This window comes from Pteropus vampyrus, unplaced genomic scaffold (assembly GCF_000151845.1).
Source record: "Pteropus vampyrus isolate Shadow unplaced genomic scaffold, Pvam_2.0 Scaffold165, whole genome shotgun sequence".
Lineage (NCBI taxonomy): Eukaryota > Metazoa > Chordata > Mammalia > Chiroptera > Pteropodidae > Pteropus > Pteropus vampyrus.
Window position 1 is genome coordinate 761,600 of NW_011888946.1, and position 23,539 is coordinate 785,138.

At 35.9% G+C, this 23,539-nt stretch overlaps 1 protein-coding gene across 4 annotated transcripts; it reads left to right on the forward strand.

The window, feature by feature from the left end:
• The first annotated feature begins 3,750 nt into the window (after positions 1-3,750).
• CDK1 (cyclin dependent kinase 1) lies at positions 3,751-15,575 on the forward strand. Of its 4 annotated transcripts, none has more exons than XM_011370217.2 (8): positions 3,751-3,986; positions 6,093-6,154; positions 7,990-8,146; positions 8,852-8,975; positions 9,987-10,157; positions 12,105-12,268; positions 12,380-12,521; positions 14,526-15,575. In XM_011370217.2, exons 2-8 carry the CDS (start codon positions 6,118-6,120, stop codon positions 14,622-14,624), a joined length of 894 nt encoding a protein of 297 aa, XP_011368519.1. In that variant the 5' UTR covers positions 3,751-3,986; positions 6,093-6,117; the 3' UTR covers positions 14,625-15,575. The 4 variants fall into 4 exon arrangements, with proteins under 4 accessions (XP_011368519.1, XP_023392407.1, XP_011368520.1 ...); XM_023536639.1 differs by having other exon boundaries at positions 3,760-3,884; XM_011370218.2 differs by having other exon boundaries at positions 3,879-3,998.
• The last annotated feature ends 7,964 nt before the right edge of the window (positions 15,576-23,539 follow it).

Sequence of the window (23,539 nt, forward strand, 5' to 3'; positions counted from 1 at the left end):
ATTTCTCCTGGTTCCAGATATGTATTAAATTGTCTATCAGTTTCAGAGTTAAATTCATCATGACTCTCATGAACAGATACTATATGTTAACGGGGAGCCCTCTTTCACTGTCCTTTGTTGGGAGAATGAGGGAAGGGGCATGGAGGTCGTATATGAAAAGCTTTTAGTATGCAATTGCTTGAAAAATTTATGAAAAAAAAAAAACACCCCTATTTTGTTAGAAAAATGCCTAACTCAGGAATAGCCATTAGAGTTCATTATTTACAATTGAGATAAAAAGATCTTGAAATTATATATCTTGCCTTTTCTATCATTTTATTTTCTGAATTAATGTAAAGGAAGATCAGTATTCTCTTTTTAGATAAAATTTTCAGCAACTTCTATGAATTTTATCTAGTAGCAAAAGAAGCCTTGGCAAGATTCATACATTTGTTCATTCATTCATTTTTGAACTAGGTAATACACTCACATGTTTCAAAATTCCAAAGATACAAAAATCTCCCTCCCACCTTTGTGCCCCAGTCACTCTTTTACCTCATAGAGGCATGTCATTAGTTTTTTGCAACTCCTTCCAGGGTATTTAATGTTTAGTTGTCCTCTCTTATCTGCGGGGGATATCTTTGGATGCCTGAAGCCTAGGATGGTACCAAACTATATATATGTGTGTATATACATATGTGCGTGTGTGTATGTGTGTGTGCGCGCGTGCATATACACTATGTCTGTACACATATATACCTATGATAAAGTTTGACGCTTTTTCCATCTTAGCTAAGCACTGACCATGCACTGTGGCCATAACTTTTGCAGTTTGAAGTGCGGCAGCAAAACTAGCACAAATTTCTTTTTCCTTCCTCACAATTTCATGGATAGAAGATTTGTTCTTACGGTAGATCTTAGTGACCTTAGCATATAATTTTTTTTTCTTTCCTTACAATGTTGAGAACTTTCACTTCTTCACCTAAAGAAATCACTTTACAGTTTCTCTTTGGCATGTCTGAATTGCCAGCATCACTACTCTTGAGCTTTGGGGCCATTATTAAGTAAAATATGAGGTACTTGAACATGAGCACTGCGATACCATGATAGTAGATTTGGTGACTTAGATGGCTATTAAGTGACTAATGGGCACAAAAAACATCTACAGTACGGATACTCTGGACTAAGGGAAGATTCACGTCCAGTGAGAGACCATGCAAGATTTTATCTCACTGCTCAGAATGGCGCATATTTAAAACTTATAAATTGTTTCTTTCTGGAATTTTCCATTTAATATTTTCAAACCATCGCAGAGTGGGTAACTGAAACTGTGGAAAGCGAAACTGCTAATTAGAGGGGATTACTGTAGTTATAAGTAACTGTTTCTCCAATCTTTATCTGAAAAAACATTTGTATTAGTCCGCTCGGGCTGCCATAACAAAATACCACAAACTGGGTGGCTTAAACAACAGATATTAATTTCCTCACAGTTCTGGAGACTGGAAGTCTGAGATCAAGATCAGGCATGGTCAGGTTCTGATGAGAGCTCTCTTCCTGGCTTATAGATGGAGCTGTCTTCCTATGTGCTCACATGGAGAAGACAGAGTGATGGAGCTCTCTGATGTCTCTTCTTATAAAAAGGCTAATGCCATAGTGAGGGCTTCAACCTCTTGATCTCATTTAAACCTATTTACTTCCCAAAGGTTCCATCTCTAAATACCATCACATTAGGGAGTGGGGCTTTGATATATGAATTTGGTGGGGAGGGGCCATTATTCAGTCCATAGCAATACTTATATCTAAAAATAAAACAAACAAAAACCTATGTGCAGTGCCAACTGATCTTTTCCTTCTACATGGAGTTTACCAAAATATAAATATAAAAATTTGGGGGCACATGCTTTTCCATCCTCTCCTCTTAAGTTCTCTTTTCATACCAACTCTATAATAGTTCTAAAATATGGCTCCAAGGCTGTCCCTCTCCTGAGCAGCCCCTTACAAGAGTATTTACGGTTCTTAGAGATTCTGACTCCAAACTCTCTTCCCTGCTTAACCCCAACAGACCTCCTGTACCCTTTGATGGAGGCATCCTGAATTACTTGGGCAGACTTTTAAGGTTTTACTCATGCCACTTCCTCTGCTTAGAAGACCCACTCCACAATTTTTCTCCAGTGTTTGTTCAAATGTCACTTCCCTTGTTTGAATTAGTAATCTCCTTCTCTGTACTCTCACATTACCTTATAGCATAAATTACAACATAAGTGCCAGAAGAGAATTCTAAGTAATCATTGTGTTCTCCCACTCCAACATCTGGAACAGAAGTTGTATCTGATTAATTTTTGTGTTTGTTAAGCATAGCATTGCACTTTAAAGACGTTGAATACAAGTGGGCCCAAAGTATAATAAACTATAGCATGAATTTATAATAACTCCTGAAACTTCAAAAACAAAGATAATTGAGTTAAATTTTAAAAAAATCTAGCATCACAGTTGTGGAAGCTTGTGGTCTTATGTTGAATGTAAAGTGGATATAATGAATTACTGCCTGTTTTTAGATAATATAAATTAAATTCCTTGCTTAGGCCTCCCAGAGAGAAAGAGATATATATATATCTTCATTAATTAAAATCAGTACCCTAAACTAGCAGAGAAGTGTCTTCTTCCCTAGAGCACTTCACTGGAGCATTCAGTTTTCATTCAAATGTGAATTTGGACTTTTAAAAGTTAATAGCTTCAGTGGAGATTTTTCCACTATGAATGCTCTGCCTCTTTCACCTAGGAGCATAAAATTGTCAAGGCAGAGCATTTGTGCCACATATAGGGCCAGATGACAGATGCTGCTCTTTCTGTAAAACAGTATTAAACACTTCAGTGCATGTGATATACTAGTTCTTTTCATTATCTTAATCTGGGTCATCTAATACATACTCGTAGAGGTCATGGTAGTCAGTCTTTGTTCTGTGTCCCTTTAGGGTCAATACTAAGGAAAATCTTTACTAGGTGACTCTTGCTATCTGCAGTTCTATTTTAACCTTCTTTTATGAAGATTTAAGAATGATGTTCAAGAGCAGAAATCTCTCTTAAGGACATGGTAGACAGCAATGAAAGAGAGAGATTTTGATACTGGGTTATTTAAAATATAATTTAGATCTTTTTCTTCCCTTATAGAATTGTGAATTTTTGTTTTGAAGAACATTTAAAATACTGATGTGAAATGTTTAAAAATTTAAAAGAAGTAAAATTTCGTTTTTAATTTTTAAATAATTAAAATTTAAAATAAATAAAAAACTAAATAAAAAGGTGAGGTAAAAACAGCACAAATATGTTTGTTTTTTACTTTGTTCTTGAGATTGTATAGGGTATATTTAGAATTTTATCTGTGCAGTTGCACCTTTTCTTTTAGGGTGCTAAGTGATCGAAATTTTGTTTACATTGTTAAGGACATCTGAGATTTCCATTATCTTCTTAAGGTAACTGAAATGTGCTCCTTCGGCCCAGCCCGAAAGTCATACATTTAGGAAAACATAAACATACACTAGCTGTAAGTATTAGAAGTGATAATAATGGAATCTGGATGCAAGTATAGTAGCACTTTGTACTACTGTGCACTGTGTACAATAAATTTTAATTGTGCTAATATTGGGAGAGGGGAAAACCAATACAGAGCGAACAGTAGATTTCTGATGACTAGAAACAGTAGGACAACGATCTCCTGGGATGAAAGACAGCGCTTGCGTAAAGACTCAGTTGGCGCCCGCCCTCCTGCATTTTCTCCAGCCGCCGTTTTCTTTTTCTTTCGCGCTCTAGCTACTCGGGAAGCCCTGCCCAAGAGTGGCTTGGCTCTAATTGGCTCCTTTAAAAGTCTACGGGCCACCTGATTGGTGGAGCCTGGATCCTTTAGCGCGGTGAGTTTGAAACTGCTCGCACTTAACTTCAAAGCTGGCTCTGGAAGGTTGAGGGAAGAGCGTCGCCGACGTGTTAGCCGCCGCCGCCCCCTTCGCCACGGGGTAATCAGCCGGGTAGAGTTGCTGGGGTCAGGGTCATGCCTATGGAGTCGACAGGGGTCGGCTCGAGGCCCTTCGAGGGGGAGTACTGAGGAACTGGTTGGTAATTGGGCAGCCGGGCTGGGCAGCTCGGGTCTGTGTTGGGCCACGCCGGGCCTCTGAAGACGGGGCCCGGCCTTCAGCTGGGGCGCGGGGCCTGGGCGTGTGAGCGACTCCGGATCCCAGCTTTAGAGGGAGGCGTGGGGGAGCCCAGAGCTGGCGGGGTTATTCCGGGGAGGACTAGGGCTGCCCTGGCCTTGGAGTTGCCGTCTGGGGTCGCGTTTGGCTGTGCTCTGGAAGAGGCCGCTCACCTAGCTAAGGAGGCTTTCGGGTCACGGTTGAAACCAAATCCGTGGTTTGGCTCCACGACGCCTAGCTCTTGAGGAATGCCAGGCTCGTTCCTAGGTCCCTTGTGCATTCTGCCCTTGCTTCCGGGAGGAGAAAGCAAGAGCGCACTTGGGCCTGATACCCACGCCAGTCCTTAAATCCAGGCCTCCCGGAAAACCAATCCAATGAACTAACTTTTGTGGACCTTCTCGGACTTTCCTCTGAGTATAAGGCCTTGCCCACCCAGAGCTTTTAAGAACACTTAGCCAAGTTATAGAGCCAGAGGGAACTTCGATTTTTCATTTTTATTTTATGCTCGATGTTTGTTATGTACTATGGAATTGGCAAAAAGTGGAGAGCTAAGAAATGCCCAAAGATAGATACACATATGGGTTTTAATATCTTCTAATCAATTTTTATTTAATACTAAAGTTACTAATGTGAACGACTTGCTTCCTCTAAAGACTTGGAGGTGTCTGAGGTAGGACATTAAGCCACTGACTGGTATTTTACATCCTGCAACTAGTAATACAGAGCCCTAGGAGGCAATCAAAAGGCCTCAAGCTGCATCCTTTATTTAAAATCGTTACAACAGGAAAATGGAGGGAGGGTGCTTGGATCCAGTTTTGAAACTGAGTTAGTTTTTGACTATTTGTTCAAAGCGAGCTCAACAGTTTTATTGTGCATTCGGCATATTAAATCTGAAAATTGAAAAAAAGTTAATTATCTTAATCTTCCATTGCTATTTTGTAAAATCAAAAATTTTTAAGATTGGCACTCATGGCCATTGTAGTGCAATTTTGTTCATTTAAAAAGATTGATATCTCCTTATTTCTGGAATGATTTTGAAGGTGAGTGTGAGAAAAGAACTTAAGGGTCAATTATTCAGAGTGACCTTTATATATGATTTTATCAGTGATGGGTGTGTTAGAAGATCAAGGTAATTATGCCTTGGGCTTCTAAAGTTAATGTTTCATTGGCAAACTTACCAGCCAAGGAAGTCTTGAGTGTCTGGTTGTCAGCATTTCAGCTCATTTTTTTTTTTTTTTAACCATTTGTGATTCAAGTGTATATTTTTTTACTTTTTTCTTAGATTGTATAAGGTATAATTGAATTTTATCTGGAATTGCACCTTTTAGGATGCTAAGTGATATTTCCTATTCTTTCAAAAAGTCTTGATCATGTTTGTGGGACTGCTAAAAAAGATGAAAACTGTCACTTCAGCAAATTTAAACACTTACGCTATAAGTCTTTCTGATGGATTGGATTAGTAGTGTGACCACATTTTGGCTCCCTATTCATGTCTTTAAATTATCTTCATAAAATCATAAAGCAGTAATAATTCAGCCAAATAACATTATTTGTTGAAATATCTGGGTATATAACTGGCACACACTGGTGCTCCATAGAAGTGTTCCATATGAAACTTCTGGTTTTTGTTTGGGAAGGATGGATAAGTTGATGTCTGAATTTGAGGGTTTATTTGATTAGAAGAAGCAAAATATTACACTGGTATAAGATATACAAGTATTTTCAATGTTTTAGGAGCTAAGAAATGTGGGGAAGTTTTATCGCAGGAGTCCCTTTCCTTGTAAATGTTGTTTTAATATAATAACAAATATTTACAGAAAATTAATACTGCAGGCACTGTAGGAAATGTTTTACTTAGTATCTCATTAATAACTTAAAACTACCCTTTGAATTAGTGACATATAATCAAATAATTTTTTCTTCTAATTTTAGCATCTATCATACCTTTTGATTAACTATGGAAGACTATACCAAAATAGAGAAAATTGGAGAAGGTGAGTGCTTTTTAATAATATAAAAGTTTTAAATGATTTAATACTACTATAACAGCTGGACATGAAGACATGTAAATATTTATTAAAATGCAACCTTTAAAGTATCTTACACTGCTAATGTTCATTTATATATGTCTTAAGTTACATAATAACTTAAACACAAAAATTAGAAAAAATGTTCACATTTCAAGAGAATTGCAATTATTCTGATATAGCTTCCTGACAACCCCTGTAATCTTATATTATTCTAATACCAAACACTTAAAGCAATTTTGCATTTTGAAAAGACTTGATATCGTATATATGTGTTGAGGGGAGAAGTTAGGGCAGTAGAATTCTGTTATGTTTCATAGTGTACTTTTAGTCTCTTGCAATACAATTATTTTTAAGATGATAAATATTTTTACCTAAATTTTCTGAACTGGTGTCAATAATTGACTATTAAACTAATTTAAATAAATTTTCTATTTAGTTACTCTAGGTTTAAATGATCTGTTATATGTACATGTTTAAGTTATCCTAAAACCAATGATTTATAATCATTTGTTCCCTTTCTGTAATAATTTCATCAAAGTTTTTAAAGAATGTTTAAATGGTATGAGGCATAAAAATATCCCTTTGCCTGCCTCCCCGCAACAGAATATCTTAAGTTTTATATAGGAGTCTTGATATTAACATTCCAAATGCTCCAGAAACAGATGAGATAACTTACACAAAAATAATTTGCTACTCGAGTACAATTTATGTGGGTTGTTTGAGGAACATTTCCAACTATATTTTTAGTGTGCTCCAAAACCCTACTTGTATAAAGAATACCACTAAAAAGCCAGGAGAGGAATACTGGAAGGAATTTAGTAAGATAGTAATGACTGACAGGTTTGGGTGGTGGTTGGGTTGGAGATACATTCTTTTGACTTAATTTTATATGATTTCTTTTCTTTATTATACCCATTCAACTACGCTAATTTTGTTTGCTACTGAGTTAAAAATAAATTTGATTAGCATGTGTAAGGCAGATAATTAGAATTTCTTAACTTTTTTTGAAATACCTTTTCCTACCTTTGGAGAAACTGATAAAAACTATAGAATAGAACTTCTCCCTATAATAATGCACTCTGAACACTTTGAAATTATACTAATGTCATAGAAAATAGCAAAAGCTATTCAATAAAACTTTACATATAGTTAAGGGATTTAAGACTTCCCTAAATTGTCCAACCCAATTTAAAAAGAACTTATATAGGGGATTAAATATATAATGTATATGTGTTCTCATCAATTTCTGAATGGGTGTGAGGCTTTTCTACTATGCAGTAAATAATACGACCTTCATTAGATTTAATAAATATTTAAGAGAATATTTTATCCCCATTCTTTTCTGGATGAGGTTTATTGACTATGTATTTGAAATGCATAAAGCACTGTTTTCTGAAAGTGTCACAGTGACTCCTGTTAGTAATATTTCCTGAGCCCACATCCTTACACTGTATTTTATTGCCACTCTTATTGTCAGGTAGGGTATTTGACAGGAGATAAATTCTGATTTGAAAAGGATCTGTTCTCTAATATGTCCTGGAAAATTACTGGTAATTTAAATGTATGGAAAACCTGTGATGACTACCTGAATTTTATTTTTCAACTACAGACTCACTAGGTTGTTAGCCTCATTTTCTTTTTGGAATTGATGAAGGTATTATTACGAGTAAGATGCTTCCTAACTGGCCATAGCAGACATTTCTATCATGTGACACCTTACGGGATTCAGTCATTTTTTCAAATATTTTTTTAGTTTGTGGAGGGTGTCACATAGCAGATATTTACTTTGTGTATTTCAGGTACCTATGGAGTTGTGTATAAGGGTAGACACAAAACTACAGGTCAAGTGGTAGCCATGAAGAAAATCAGATTAGAAAGTGAAGAAGAAGGCGTTCCTAGTACTGCAATTCGGGAAATTTCTCTATTAAAAGAACTTCGTCATCCAAATATAGTCAGGTATGGTATAATGTCTGGATTCAAACTGTTTTCCATATACTATTTAAAATGTGAATTTCAATGTGGAAAGTTTTACATTTGCTTAATTTTTGGTGTAACCTTGCTGACTGGAATAGAACCCTACTATTTTTGTTAATTGAAAATGTTGGGCGTAGGAAAAAATAGGCTGTTAAAGCAGGAACAGAGTTAGAGGAGCTTGGTCGAAGTTTTGCTTTGTTTTGTTTCTTTTTTAATATTTGGGCTGGTGTTTTGGGGGCTTGTCTTTCTAAAGGTCCAAGTTAGGGTTGAAATTTAGGGGGTTGGAGAGAGTGAGCAACTGTTAAGGTCAGATACTATATTAAAATGTATAATTTACCTCAATGGAAAGACAAGCTCTGAACAGCAAGCAGTCAATCTGGAAATGTTCTTTTGGAATATAGGTGGTTTGATAGTAAGCAACTCATGTATAATACAACTTAATTTTCCATTGCTGCCCTGAGATCCCTTTCTCAAATTCTTGTTTAGTGCTGCTACAGAAGGTTTTCACTATTAGGGAAGCTGCCTTCTCTTCTTTTCCCAAAACAGTATATATTTGTTATTATAGACAATTTCTTATAGCCCCACTTTTTGTAATAGCCACTGTGGAATATAGTGAAGTTGTTGTATTTTGAGAGGTCAAAAATGTTTGTTAAATTTTATTCCTCATCTAATTGTTTTATTCTTCAGTCTTCAAGATGTGCTCATGCAGGATTCCAGATTATATCTCATCTTTGAATTCCTTTCCATGGATCTAAAGAAATACTTGGATTCTATTCCTCCTGGTCAGTTCATGGATTCTTCACTTGTTAAGGTGAGATGCTGACCTAATTTTATTAGTATTTATCCACTGTAAATGTAAAAGATCTACTTATAGAAGTGCCTATGTTTTGTGGGAATATGCTTAGAAAAAGTGTTAGAAAGTAGAATGAAGAAGAAAAATATTTCATTTCCTCCCACACAGTCTAGAGATTAGATTAACAGTTGCTATTTTATTACTGGATGGTACTGGATAGAAAAGTAGTGCCAGAAGTAACATAAAACTAATAAGTAAGTATATTGTTGGAAACTAGGCTATTCTGATTTTTATTTGACTGTCAGATGTGTGTAAAATAAAGGTAACAAAAGCTTGGGGCAAAGTGATATTGGCAGGTAGTTTTATTCTGGTTTTGAATGTTTTGATTAATTTATTGTAGGCATTATGTTCTGTTTAATTGTAAATGTATACATAATATTTTAAAAAGTATTGAAGTGTATAAAAGTGTCCTATACTTATACCAGCTTTTAGCAAACCACTCTAAGTGTCTTGTAAAACACTTGCTTCTGAACTAAAAACCTTTTCTGATCATTCTCTACTTAAAAATATAATGTCCTCTTTGTCATTTCTTTTGGATTCTGTGACCATTATCTCCAAAGAGGAAATGAAATATGTGAAGATAAAAGATAGAAATGAAAAAGACCAATTCTTTTCAAGATAGAAATAGAGTTGCTATATAGAGCAAAATTTAAGAAACTTTCTGTACAACAAACTAACTTGTGACTTAAGAATCAGGAACCAAAAATAAGTAAAAGAAGACTGAGTTCATATGGATATCGATGTGTTCATAAAGTGAATATCTTTTTCTTAGGTGTACAAACATGATATGATATTGCATATAAATGGGGTTTTCAATCTTCAAATGCTTCTTGTTAATCAAATGGACCGAAACCTTTTTTGGTAGTTAAATTATTTCCCTGCATCATAATTCCGTATATTTTTGAAACAAACTCACCAAAATTATTTAAAAAATCATTAAGTGCTTAAATTTCTAACATTTTCTTCCAGAGTTATTTGTACCAAATCCTACAAGGGATTGTGTTTTGCCACTCTAGAAGAGTTCTACACAGAGACTTAAAACCTCAAAATCTATTGATTGATGACAAAGGAACAATTAAGCTGGCTGACTTTGGCCTTGCCAGAGCTTTTGGAATACCTATTAGAGTATATACACATGAGGTATGCAGAATAGTGTTTTTTTCTGTTTTGAATATGTGTTATTGCTACATTGTCTTCTATATTTGTTCTTTAAGAAAAAAGATTTCCTCTCTGCCAGTATCAATTTATTGCTTCTCAACTCTGAATTCACCCTTCATTACATGCTATGTAAAAGTGGAATTGGAACCTTTAAATATGTTTCCTTTGCCAGCTTGTGGGATAAGTATTGTCAGTAGAGGGAGCTGGAAAGGCATTGCAGGAGAAAGGGGTTTTCCTTGCTATAGTTTTAAAGTTCTCATTATGTTTTACTAGTCAGTCTCTCATTTTAATCCTGTTATAGTTAATAATCCTTTATGTTAAACTTTTCCCATTTGATCACTATGGTTTCTGCCTGTCTCCCTGTTGGATCCTCTCTTAATATGCAATCAAATTGGTCTAAAAGATGGGTTTTGTTGCTTAAGCGGTATTGTTTCTGATACATTTAGAAGCTACTAAATGTAATCATGTTTTGTTGGTGTTATATTGATGATTTGGCATTTCATTTGTTATTTCTGGAGGGAAAGGGAATGTTGAAATGTACAGTAAAGGATTATAGTTATGCGTCACTTAACACCCAGGATATGTTCTGAGAAATGGGTCTGTAGGTCATTTCCTCATTGTGAAAATATAGAGTGCATTTATACAAATGTAGATAGTATAGCCTACTATATATTTAGGCTATATGGTGTAATCTATTACTCCTAGGCTACAAGCCATTTCTATATCTAAACATAGAAAAGGTACAGTAAAAATGTGTAAAAAATAAATTATGGTTCACTTTTAAAACACTTAGCATGAATGGAGCTCACAGGACTGAATTTTGCTCTGGGTGAGTCAGTTAGTGAGTGGTGAGTGAATATGAAAGCCTAGGACATTACTGTACTCTACTGTTGACTTTATAAACAAAAATAGCCATGGTGTTGCTCTATGACATTAGGATGGCTATGATGTCATTAGGCAGTAGGAAGTTTTCAGCTCCGTTATAATCTTATGGGACCACTGTTGTATACGTCAGGGGTCCCTAACCCCTGGGCTGTGGACAGGTGCCAGTCTGTGGCCTGTTAAGTACTGGGCCACACAGCAGGAAGTGAGCAAGTGAAGCTTCATCTGTATTTACAGCTGCTCCCCAGCGCTGGCATCACCACCTCAGCTCCACCTCAAATCGTCAGGCATTAGATTCTCAGGAGCACCGGTCCTTGGTGCCAAAAAGGTTAGGGACTGCAGGTACATGCCATGCGCTGTTGACTGAAACATTATGCAGCGCATGACTATATTGGAAAACTCTTCTGTGGAGTTGTCTACGCTTGAGCCCAAAGACTGTCCCCAGATCAAGATTTCTAAAAGTGCTCATCTAGTTAGATGTCTTGGCTTTTTAAAAATAATTATATCATTTTTCCCGTGGCTATATAAAGATTATTTGGTTCCCATTGGCTTTAACAGACACCATGTGAACTCCTTAACTTTAAGTTACAGGCGATATTGTTATCATTGTGATAAATTATACATACTAAAGTAATAGATTAGCTTTGAACCACTAATAAACTGTTACATGACTTATTCGTGTTTATAGCATGTAAGCACTACATGCAGATTACAGTATCAACCTCAAATTCATTATCCATGATCAAATAGGTTTTTTTTCCTTTGAAATGGTAAAGCCGTCTCTACTTTTTTGATCCCTACTTTAATGATTTGAAATGCAAGAAAAGACTTTGTATGCTTTTATCTTTTTTCCCTAATGAATAAAACTTAGAAATGGAATAGTTATCTTTCATTTAGTATTTTGTGTATAGTAATTGACTTCTAAACAGTATTATCAGAGGCAATCATACAGTCTTCTAAGGACAGTTTGAATGAAATATAAATGTTTACATTTAGGTAATTTAAAGCACCACATTTATTCAGTGTGAAAATTTTGCTTTGTAATAGGTAGTAACACTTTGGTATAGATCTCCAGAAGTATTGCTGGGGTCAGCTCGCTATTCAACTCCAGTTGACATTTGGAGTATAGGCACCATATTTGCGGAATTAGCAACTAAGAAACCACTTTTCCACGGGGATTCAGAAATCGATCAACTCTTCAGAATTTTCAGGTACTTTTGTTTTATACTTAAGCTGTTAAGAATTTTAAAGGCAACACGAATATAACCACAAAATATATTTATACTTTAATAATTTTTATTTTGTTTTGTTATGGCTTTTAGAGCTTTGGGTACCCCTAACAATGAAGTGTGGCCAGAAGTGGAATCTTTACAGGACTATAAGAATACCTTTCCCAAGTGGAAACCAGGAAGCCTAGCATCCCATGTCAAAAACTTGGATGAAAATGGATTGGACCTGCTCTCAGTAAGGAGTGACCTTTGTACTGACTACAGTTGATGATTTTGAATGTACTCAGTCCTTTCTTTTACCTGGGAAATAGGAAGAAAACAAACATTGAGTTAGGCAGATAACTGTTTTGTCTTTATTGTATTACCAGCTCCATTTTAGATACTTAGGATTTTGAGAGGAAGATTTAACATTAATATGATAGATAGCTACAGATATTCTGTGAAGGAGAGGTGAGGGTTAATATACTTTTGTTGTTTTTAAGTTGCTGACTTGCAGTAGCCATCTTTTCCAGCTTTTTTTTTCCCTCAGTATTTACTGCTTTTTAGTTTATCCTAGTCATAGTGTTTTCCTTATTGCTTAATATTTTTAGTTATGAAAGACTTTTACTGTATGAACTCCCATTTCTTGCTTTGTGCCTTGTTCCATGTCAGAAACATTAGGAGGAGGAAGACTGATACAGTTCTTGAAAATCTCTTATTACATTGCCGTTCCCAACTACCAGTTGTTTTCTTTAGAAACAAGATGAAAATTCTGTTAGGATAAAATATAAATTGCCCTAGATCTACTTCAGGATATTTGTTTTAGAACAGTATTTAAATACTGAGCTTTAGAAGAAACTAATTTTTATAACTCTCAAGTTATTTGATTCCAGAAAAAATGTTTTGGTACGTTACTAAATAAAGAAATCTATTGCTATTCATCATATACATCTAATTGGTCTTTGGGCACCTTTTACATTTTATAAATCATTGTGCCACTAGATTCACCTCAGATTGCCCAGTTGCTTGCGGTCCAAAATTGTTTACCCTGCTGTTCAATATTTTGTATATCAATATTGTTGATTTGACATAAAAGGCTTCTATATTCTGGGCCCAATCTTTTTAACATTGGTAATTCTTGAATACAAAGAATTTCATTTCAGTTAACAAAACAAAATTCAAACACTATAAATCATGATTCTTAGTCTAGCCACTTTTGACATTTTGGACTGGTTCATTCTTTGTTGCTGGGGGCTGACCCATACATTGCTGTAAGATATTTAACAGCATCCCAATCCTCTGCCCGATAGTTGCTAGTGGTGCATTGCACCCAGTGTTACAACCCAAAATATCTCCAGACATTGTTAAATGTCCCCTGAGGGAAAAAGTCTCAACCAGTCGAGAACCATTGCTGTAAATCATAAATCAGACTTGGTTTCAAATTTTGGGTTTATCACTCCTCAGCTCTATGAACTTGGGCAAATTACTTAACTTCTTTGAGCTTCAGTATCTTAATTTGTAAAATGGAACTAATACCTTTTGCTGTATTAAGTGACATGACTTGTGTAGAGCACTTAACATAGTGCTAGATACATAATAAGAGCTGAATAGTAATTAGATAGTAAAAGTCCCTCTTGCCTGCTTGTTGATTTGCTTTTCTTTAAGATTAATATTTCTTTAAGATGAAATTTAAGATTAGTATTCAACTTTATTCAACTTTGTCTGGTGATGTGTAAACTAATTTTAATAGTAGATTGTCAGACTCAATTAGTGATTTATTTTAACTATGTTTATAACGCATTGTGCTCTGGTTTTGTTTTTATTTGGAACTCGCTGGTAGCTACTACACCAGAAACCACTATAGTTAATTGCCATCATTTCAAGAATGTTGTAAATAACTCATATGGCCATTTAATTCTCAGAGTAAACATAATTAACTAATCTTTTTTAAATGTATGTCTTTTTAAATGTATATCTCTGAATGCTTATGTCTTAAACCATAATTTATAACATAAAGAGGTTATTAAGATATCTATGATTTAAGGAATAGGTTATTCTAGAGCTAGAGGGTGAAGTATAGAGGACGAGACATGTGGTTTGGCTTTGAACAAAAGGAAATGTTCACTTAGTAGATTTTCATTAAAATTAGCTTACGGCTTATTGATAGAGAAGTTCAGGCTTTATGGAGTTTTTCAAAAAAATGGTTGATTTCTTAAATAAATAAAAACCTTTTTTCTTTTTATTTGTCTCCCTCCCGTAGAAAATGTTAGTCTACGATCCTGCCAAACGAATTTCTGGCAAAATGGCGCTGAATCATCCATATTTTAATGATTTGGACAATCAGATTAAGAAGATATAGCTTTCTGAGAAAGTTTCCACGTGTTGTATCAAGAACAGATAGTTAAATTTTTACTGTCAGCTCTTTTTGTCTTGTGTATTTTCCTTATCTTTGTTGTAAAATTAAGCTGTACTTCATCTAGTTTCAAAAGTTGTAACTTAATGTAAATATTGTTCTATATGAATTTAAATATAATCTGTATATGTGTGTAGATCTCACTGTAACAACTATTTGTTACTATAATAAAACTATAAATCTAGTATTGATGTCAGGAATCAGGAAAAATTGAGTTAGCTTAAATCATCTCAAACCTGATAGCAGTTTGGTTTTCCTATAGTTGGAAATACTGAAATTTAGGAAACTGTGCCAAGTTCAAAGTTCATAATGCTTTGAAGTATTTGTATGCTCTGAATGTTTAAATTTTCTTATCAGTTTTGTGCCATGTAACTCTACAATCTGCTTAAAGATGGATGTTTGTCTACCGCTATTTCAATTTGTGACCTAAATGTTTAAGCATTCAGAATGAGAAAACTTTCCAGATTTAAGAAATAATGCTAATTTATAGAGGTTTTCAGTAACTTAATAAAACTAACATTAGAGCATGCTAAACTTTGCTAGTTTTACAGTCAAAGATCAAGGGCTGTCCATAGCAGGGGAGAACAGTTTATGAACTATCCTATTTTTAAGTACGTTGTGAAAGCTATTTGGTGAATTCGTAGGCCTTGGTTAGAGGTAATAACTATACAAAGGAGTTGTTTATGGCTTTCAATTCTGACTTAAAAACTTTGCAAATTTTGTTTATTAGCAGCCTTCTTAGATGGTGCTAATATACAAGTATTTAGCTAAAATCACTAACTTCAGGAATTAAATTGTTTAATAATGCTGCTCATTGTGATTCTTATAAGCAGCCTAATTTAAATTATTATAACCAAAAGAAATTTCTTTTAAAATAGTTTTATCATTTTTAGTGTACATGTGTCCTTTGATCATATATATTCTATATTTCCTCCTGGTTACCCATGGCTAGAACAATCATTTCTGTGTTATTAACCCAACACCCAAATGGATATTAATTGGTGATCTACCTAATCTATGTTGTCTTGGAATTTTTCCACTCTATAGAAGAAAGTGTGGGTCATTTTGGCAGTGGGTCTTGTAAGATGAGAGGTTTGGTGGCTGTGTTCTAGGTTCTTTGGTGGAAGACAGCCTTTAGTAAGAAAATGCAGAGCATAGAGATAGAAGTCATTTGGTGTCATATTGTGGAGTTATTAAGAATTTATCGTGGAAGTTTGGCAAATGAAACATCACACAAAAGATTTAATTGAGATGGTGAAAAGGCATATCCACATACGTGTTTTATGGAGTGAAGTAAATGATCTGTTTTTCGTGTTGTGGATTGCAGCTCTTTAGTGGTTCAGGACCAGCATTAATCAACAGCCCTCAGCCTGTCCCCATGTAGAATAGAAACTATCTGCCTATCTTCTAAAATTATTTCTTGTTACTTTTGTTTTAGTAATATATAGATACATGCGTGTTCAAATGTTTAGGGCCTCTGGATTTTGTAGAAGCGGCATGGAACCTTGCTGCTATTGCTCGCTCCATGGCGTCTGAAAAGTCAATTCATCAGTTTAGAACATACTTGGTGAACCAGGGCAATGAGACGGTGAACATTGTCATCAAATGGTATAATGAGTGACCTACTTTTCCTGTTCTACATATTTGTCTAGTCCTGTGTAAAATATTTATGTCAGCTTCAGTGGTGGGATGAAAAGCTACTGAACTGGATCTTCATGCTTAAATTTTAGTTGGCTTGTACTATGATGCTTCTGATTCATTTCAAAATGGAGCTTATCTGGGCCAGTAGTTCTTAAATCTGTTAGGCACTAGAAACACCTGCAGACTAACTGGTTCTACCCTGAACGATTCTGAGATTGAAAACTGGGAAATGTATTCCAGGAAATTAGTTTTTCAAAAGTTCCCCAACCTGATTCTGATGCAGCCAGTAATCACCATTTGGTGGTAAGTTTAACAACTTTGGACATACATCTGGTTTTAGTTATCTTAGAACTTCATGGCATCAGACAATATCTTTAATTTATATTTCTGTTTCAGCCTGTACTCTTTTAGTGAGGGGAGAGGGCTGTGTAGTTAATCACCAATATAACACTTTCACATACTTGTGCATGCATTGACAATTGCTCTATCTTACAATTGTCCCTAGTCTCTAGAGGAGGGTTTTTAAATCTAAGTCTAAATATATAAGCAGTAATGGTAAGGGAAAGTTAAAAGTGCTTAAGACTCAAAAGCTCTATTGGGTGGAACAAACTTTTATATTAGTACCTTTAGCAAACTAGTTCATAATAGGTCAACTGATCCCTGTTTGACATTCAAATGAGTCATTAATTTTTCATAGGACCATAGACTCATTTTGCTTTGAGAACACAGCAAAGATGTTCCTGATGTTTGTGGAATGTGGAGAGGAGAGAGTAGTGGTCATTGTTTAAATAGGTTTGTGACAAAAGTATGGAATAACTAAAGGAAAAACGAAAAGAGGAGGGATAAAGCATGAAAGATCCTAAAGAGGGAGAGTCTTTTCTGACTTAAAACTAGCATTTAAAAAAGGAAAGGCGGGATGGGAATGGTATTGAAAAGAATAGTAACAGTCCTTTGGAGAAGGGTGATGTTTAATGGAGTATTTGAAAGCAACAAATTTTCAGTCCCGTGCCATAGTGTAAATATCAAATTTTTAAGCCATTTTAAAATCTTAAGAAATGTATTGAGGAAGTCAAAAGATTTCATTGTTGAGGGAAAAAGGCATAACAATAGTAACATTCCTTTAAAATGCTGAATGTCTGTGGTTTTCAAGCTTGCATTAGGATCTGGAAAGCTTGTTAAAACATTCAGGTCCATTTCCAGAGTCTGGTTCAGTATGTCCTCTGTGACCATGAATATGCTTTCTTAAGTTCCCAGGTGATGATGCTGCTTGTCCAGGGACCACATTATGAGAGTTACTACATGGGTAGTTCTCAGAATTCTAGAGAACTGAACTTGCTCAGCCACCTTGTCAGGTTTGTAGAAGCACAGGGGTGCAGCAGGAGAAATTGACCTAAAGTCAGGCATAACGTTTAGAGACTGAACTGGAATTTGAACCTAAATATTACATTGTCATTATTAGGAAAAACAATGTAAAGATTCCAGGCTTTAGAGCTGGAGAGAGTAGGGCTTTTCTTCTCAGTTCTGCCATTTGTCTGTATCCTTGTGAAGAATCACTTGGCTCTGAGTCTATTTCCTCACTTGTACAAAGGAGATAATAAATAGAATTATTGTGAGGGATGGAGATAGGGTTGCCAGGTATTCTGCATATATAGGATACAACCTATCAGGATGCCCTAAATGCCCTTTTTTCAATACATTACAAAAAATGGGCAATTAGAGCTGTTTTTCTGCCACAGTAATTGGTGCTTAAATCTGTTAAGTGGTAACACTTGTTAAAGAGTATAGGTAAAGTTCCTGGCACGTGGTAATTTTCTTTGAATTTTCAGCAGTTCTTTCTCATACTACCTCTTATAGCCCTTCTTTTATTTTCTCCCTTACTAAATTATAAGTCCAGTGAGGGCAGGGGCCATGTTTTGTTCCTTAATTTTCACAGTCCTTTGTCTAATACCTCAAGCATTTGACAGCTCTAGTTTTTTAAGGTTGCCCAAATCTAACCTGCGATAATAATTGAACATCTGTTGTGAGCAGCCACTCTAAATACATTTCCTCTCTTTCACAGCAATCCAATAAGGGAGTGGGCGTTTTTATTTTATAGATAATGGAACTAATATTCACAGAGCTTAAGTAATTTGCCAGTGGTCACAAGGCTAGTAAATGCCAGAGCAGGGACCTGGGGCTTTTTCACTTCAAACTGTTATCTTTTCATGGCATCACATTGATTCCCAAGGTAAACCCTGTAAAGAAAACATGTAGTTAGTTTCAAAACCTTAAGAAGAAAACTGAAGGAGACGGGGCAATACTAAAGCCAATGCAGCCCAGATGCCAAGCGGCACCAAGCCTGGGGTTGTCAAAACCAGCACCAAAGGACTGTGGAGCCCTTATTAGCACTGAAGCTCCTGACTGATTATCAGAAACCTCTGCCTCCAGACCAAGTGACCCAAGTAGGACACTTCAGCCCAGGCCATTTTCCTATCCCATTTTAGGTAGAAATAGCCCCTTTTATTTGGGAAACCACTACTGCATGTGGCCCGATGGGGTTCTTAATTCTGGGTCTCCAATCCTTGTTCATAAGGATGACCCAGGTTGCATCCGTCATAAGATACCACATCCCAATAGCAGAAATAGATCCAAGGAGTGGCAAATGACCTAAATAACCCATCGGGGTTCTTTTTGCTGTAGAAACCCTGAGAGAAAGAAGTCTCTCTTTGCTGTTGCTGAACTGGGATGATGTGACTGGAAGCTTGTGGCATCTCCTCCACTCTGGAGTTAACCAAGCTCAGAAAGTGGCAAATAGATTCCTGGGAGCATTATGTCGCTGGTTCTGATCCTGATGCCACGGTTCCTGCTGTACTGCCTTCAAATTTGCGAGCTACCCAGAATTCCTCATGGGGGTTGTTTTTTTTGCTTTACCTGGTTTGAGTTGGGTTCTGTTGTTTAAACCTCAGAGAATCATAATACAGCTGACAATCCCAGGACAACAATTGGATAATTTTAAAGGAACTCTTAATTTTAAGCACCCCTGTAGTTATAAATCCTTACATGATATTTTCCTTCTTTAAAAGCTCTTTATTGTTCATAATCATTGTTTTCACTGTGGCTTCTAGTATTGGTTGTGTAAAATGGTCCTGAATGTAAATATTTTGTATGCCTGTTGACCTTTCAAAGAACTTACAAACTTTTGAGGAATGTTTACGTGTGGGTGCCTGCTCTTTACCAGTCAGGAGTAGAAATCTGTAGAACAGGCTTTCTATAGGCAGTCATTACCATGAGAGAGGATTTCAAAACCATGCTATTCTCTGTTAAGGAAATAATGCAATAACAAAAGCAGAAGGTATTTGGGGAATTTATCTGCTAGTAAGTATTAGCAATTCTTTATATTTGTAAAGAGCTTCATAGTAATTAAGTAGCATATGCTATTTCAATAAACAGAAGCTTCCTATACCATAAAAACGCTCCTAACTATAAAGCAAGAATAATTATTCCACAGTGCATTCTTTATAATACAGAAAGAAAAGATACATTTCCCAACTGAGCATAGCCATTTGTCTCAATGGTTCTGATATCATCACAAATGGATTTATGTGCAAGAAAATATAAATGTATTCTTCATGAAGTGTGTTCACTGCTTCTATGATCCAAATGGGAAGCAGAGCTTAAATCCTGCTAGAATTTGAGCATAGTTTTAGAATTGCTTTTTTGGCTTGTTTGAAATACTTCTCATGTACAAGTACTAATGGAAAATGGCTCAAAACGTAAAAAGGTTTCAATTTCCCAGGTGAGCACAAATCAGTTTTGACCAGTCAACATCAATCTGAAGCCCCAAGAACTGGATGACAAATGTAATGGTATTAATATGTTGGGAGCTCTTAATTACCTGTGCTAACAGAACGTCATAGCAACCTTAAAGAGCAAAAATCTCACCTCCCTCGCCTCAAATTTTGGCATTCACTATGTGACCCACCCACTTTGGGCAGTAAATCTTATTTCCTAGTTAGTAAAGTCATAAAATCTTAGAATCGAATGGAATTTGGACATCATGCAATCCAGCCCTCATTTTTCCAATTTCAGCAATAGAGAAACAGAAGTTAGATTTTCTGACATCTACTTTAAAGAGATTTCTACTTTGTTTCAGTTTGGCTCTGATAATGAAGTTGGGATCAGTAATGGAGTCAAGAATGAAATTATGTATTTAAGGATAAAATATTCAGTCAGGAGAGAACCCAAGTAATCAGTGAGGAGGAAATAAAATTCAGATTAAAGTGGCATACATTTTCAGATCCTAGAAATTAAAAGTGAAATAGCCAAAAATGCAAGTAACAAATGCAAGCTAAGTACATTGTGATAAGTATTGAGTGTGTTCTTTGCACAAGTAATAGTGGTTTTTCACTCTGTACTTCCCTTTAGAGCAGGGGTCCCCAAACCCCAGGCTGAGGACAGTATCAGTCCGTGGCTTGTTAGGCCACACAACAGGAGGTGAGCAGCTGGCCAGTGAAGAAGCTTCATTTGTATTTGCAGCTGCTCCCCAGCACTACCATCACTGCCTCAGCTCCACCTCAGATCATCAGGCATTATATTCTCATAGGAGCACTGGTCCCTAGTGCCAAAAAGGTTGGGGACAGCTGCAGTTTAGAGGGTAACCTGGGATTTAACTCAGATTCTACAGGTATTTTTAAATACCACATTCTTTAAAACAAAGAAACAAAAACAACAACTATCCAACTACAATTTAATTATGTATCAGATAATAAACATTGTAATAGTACTACATATTCATAAGGTCTCGAGCGCTGGAATAGCTAATATATGTATAGTAAAGGAAAAAGCCAAAGAGCTCAACTTCATCTCTTATCCCTTTTCAAAAGAACCATCTCATATGTTACCATGTTTGGAATATTTCCTAGCATGGCCACAAAGTGAGGAATAAACACAATAATTCAGTGTGCCTAATGGCTAAAAATAAAGGAATTATTCACAAACAGAAAACTGGACTTTTGAGCAGATGTTTATTTAAATACAAACAGCAACTCCTCCTTTTCCTGTTATCTCCAATTACGTGAGCAACATTTTTACCAGAAGAAGCTCTTTTTAAAAAACAGCCTTCCAGGGAGAAAATAAACAATACTATATTTGGCTAACAGCTGCTTTTGGAAAATGAGATGTCAGCAAAGCTGAATGTTGTATAAAGAAAACTAATTATCCAGCTACCTTTGACTTGGCACTTCCCAGTTTGCACTGAAATGTTTTGTCTAGGACTTAAATATTAGGTTTAGTCAGATATTTCACTTCCTCTATCATTTGCCATGCAGAGCAAATAGATTTAAAGAAATATTCCTTGTGTTTGATTTTGCTGCCAAAACCGCTTTAGGTCATCTGGTGCTACACCCAGCTATTGCTTCTTTGCATATTCACCATCCACTATTTATTGTGTTCAGTTTAAAGCAGTGTGTTTATGGACACATGAAAACCAAGATAACCTAGTGACATAGAGTGTGGTTGCATTCGCGTGAATTTAATTATGCAAATGCCGAATAATATAAAATTTATGAGTAGGGTCTCATTTAGAATTTGAAATAATGCAAATACTTCCAAGTTTTGAAAATTCATTTTAAGATTGGCAAGCCGAGTGAACTGTAGAACTGGTTTTTGCTGTTGCCCCACGGCTCTTTGGCTGGTGAGACAGAAATACCTGTGGCCTTTTGTCAGTGTTTTGTGAGCCAGGCTGTGGTTTCCCTGAATTAGAACTCCTGCCAGTGCCTGTGGTAATGACTCTACTTATTTTAACATTTTCCGCTTTATAATTTGAAATATTTTTACATTCTGAAGCAATCTTATCTGAGCATTCATTAAACGGAGGTAACAATGCTAGCGCTGAAAAATAGGCCTGAAAATTAGGCATTTTAGAATGAACTTTGGATGTGTTTTCATGTCACAAAGAAGACCAAACAACTCTCATGGTACAATTTAGTGTGAGTACTCCATAAAATGTTAGCGATAATCTTGAGGAAATAAAAAGCAGCATTAAAGCAAAAAATTCAGTAGGTATGGATTTTGAGGAAGCATCCCCCTACTTTACATTGTTTCTGTGGAAAATATTGTGCAAGTTCTTCAAGAATACATCCTCTGTTTGAAATCCAGTATATGATTTTCACATAAACAGTTTTTGGAAAATCATTCTGGGACAAGCACAAGTTTAATGATTCTGTAAATGTTTGTTCATCCAACAAGTATTTATTGAGCTCGCATTATGAGCCAGATACTATGGTAGGATATGAGGACACAGTGTTCAACTAAATAGTTCTTGTCCTGATGGACTTTACATTCCCTACTAGAAAAGACGGATTATAAGCAAGTAAATAAATGTAATGGGATGTTAGAATAGGACTCTTCCTGCATGTTTTCACTAAGGCCAATCAGATGGTTATAAATGATCAGAATTCCATATCTGATATGCAGGTTTACAAGGAAATGGCTCTAAGAACCTGTCCCACAACTTTAGGCCCAGGATAAGCTACGCAATTACCAGGATCCAGTGAAAAATGGAAATGCGGGGCCTCTTGTTCAAAAATCTTTAAAAAAATCCCAGACAGCAACAGCAGAATATTAAATTAACTAAGTTCAGGGCCCTTCAAAGTGGGGGGTTCCGTGTGGCTGCATGAGTCACATGCCCATGGATGGCCCTGCTCAGATCCTTTAGCTAAAGAAAGAATGAAAATAGAGGGGAGAGGAGAGATTTTTGGACTGGTGATCTTTGCAGAGTTGTGCCGTGCTTTGAGAATGTACCCATCTAACCCAAGTCTAAGGAGGAAGTGGTTCAAAGGCAGCCCTTATAGAGCTCTGAAACATTTCATGCCATTGTGAAACACAGAACCAATGCCTACTTGTGGCCTGAAAAAACTGAAGCAAACTTTGGGAGGAAGAGGTGATTGTTTGCCCAACTGGATTGGGACCAAGAGGGAGAGAGCTGGAGAGGGGATGTCGGGTCAGTTTGCACTTGCCAAATGTCATTAAGCTTGCTTCCAAAACTCGGATAATGGAATCTGTTCCGGTCTTTTAGAATAACCATGCCTATGTCACTCATCCTCCGAGCTCCTATGTAAAATGAAAATTTAATATACTATGAAATATTTCAATATAAATGATAAATAATAATATGCACTGCCCTGATGTGGTCATACCCTGTGTCATTATTGTATTTGAAACTCCCAATGTATCTCTCCCTG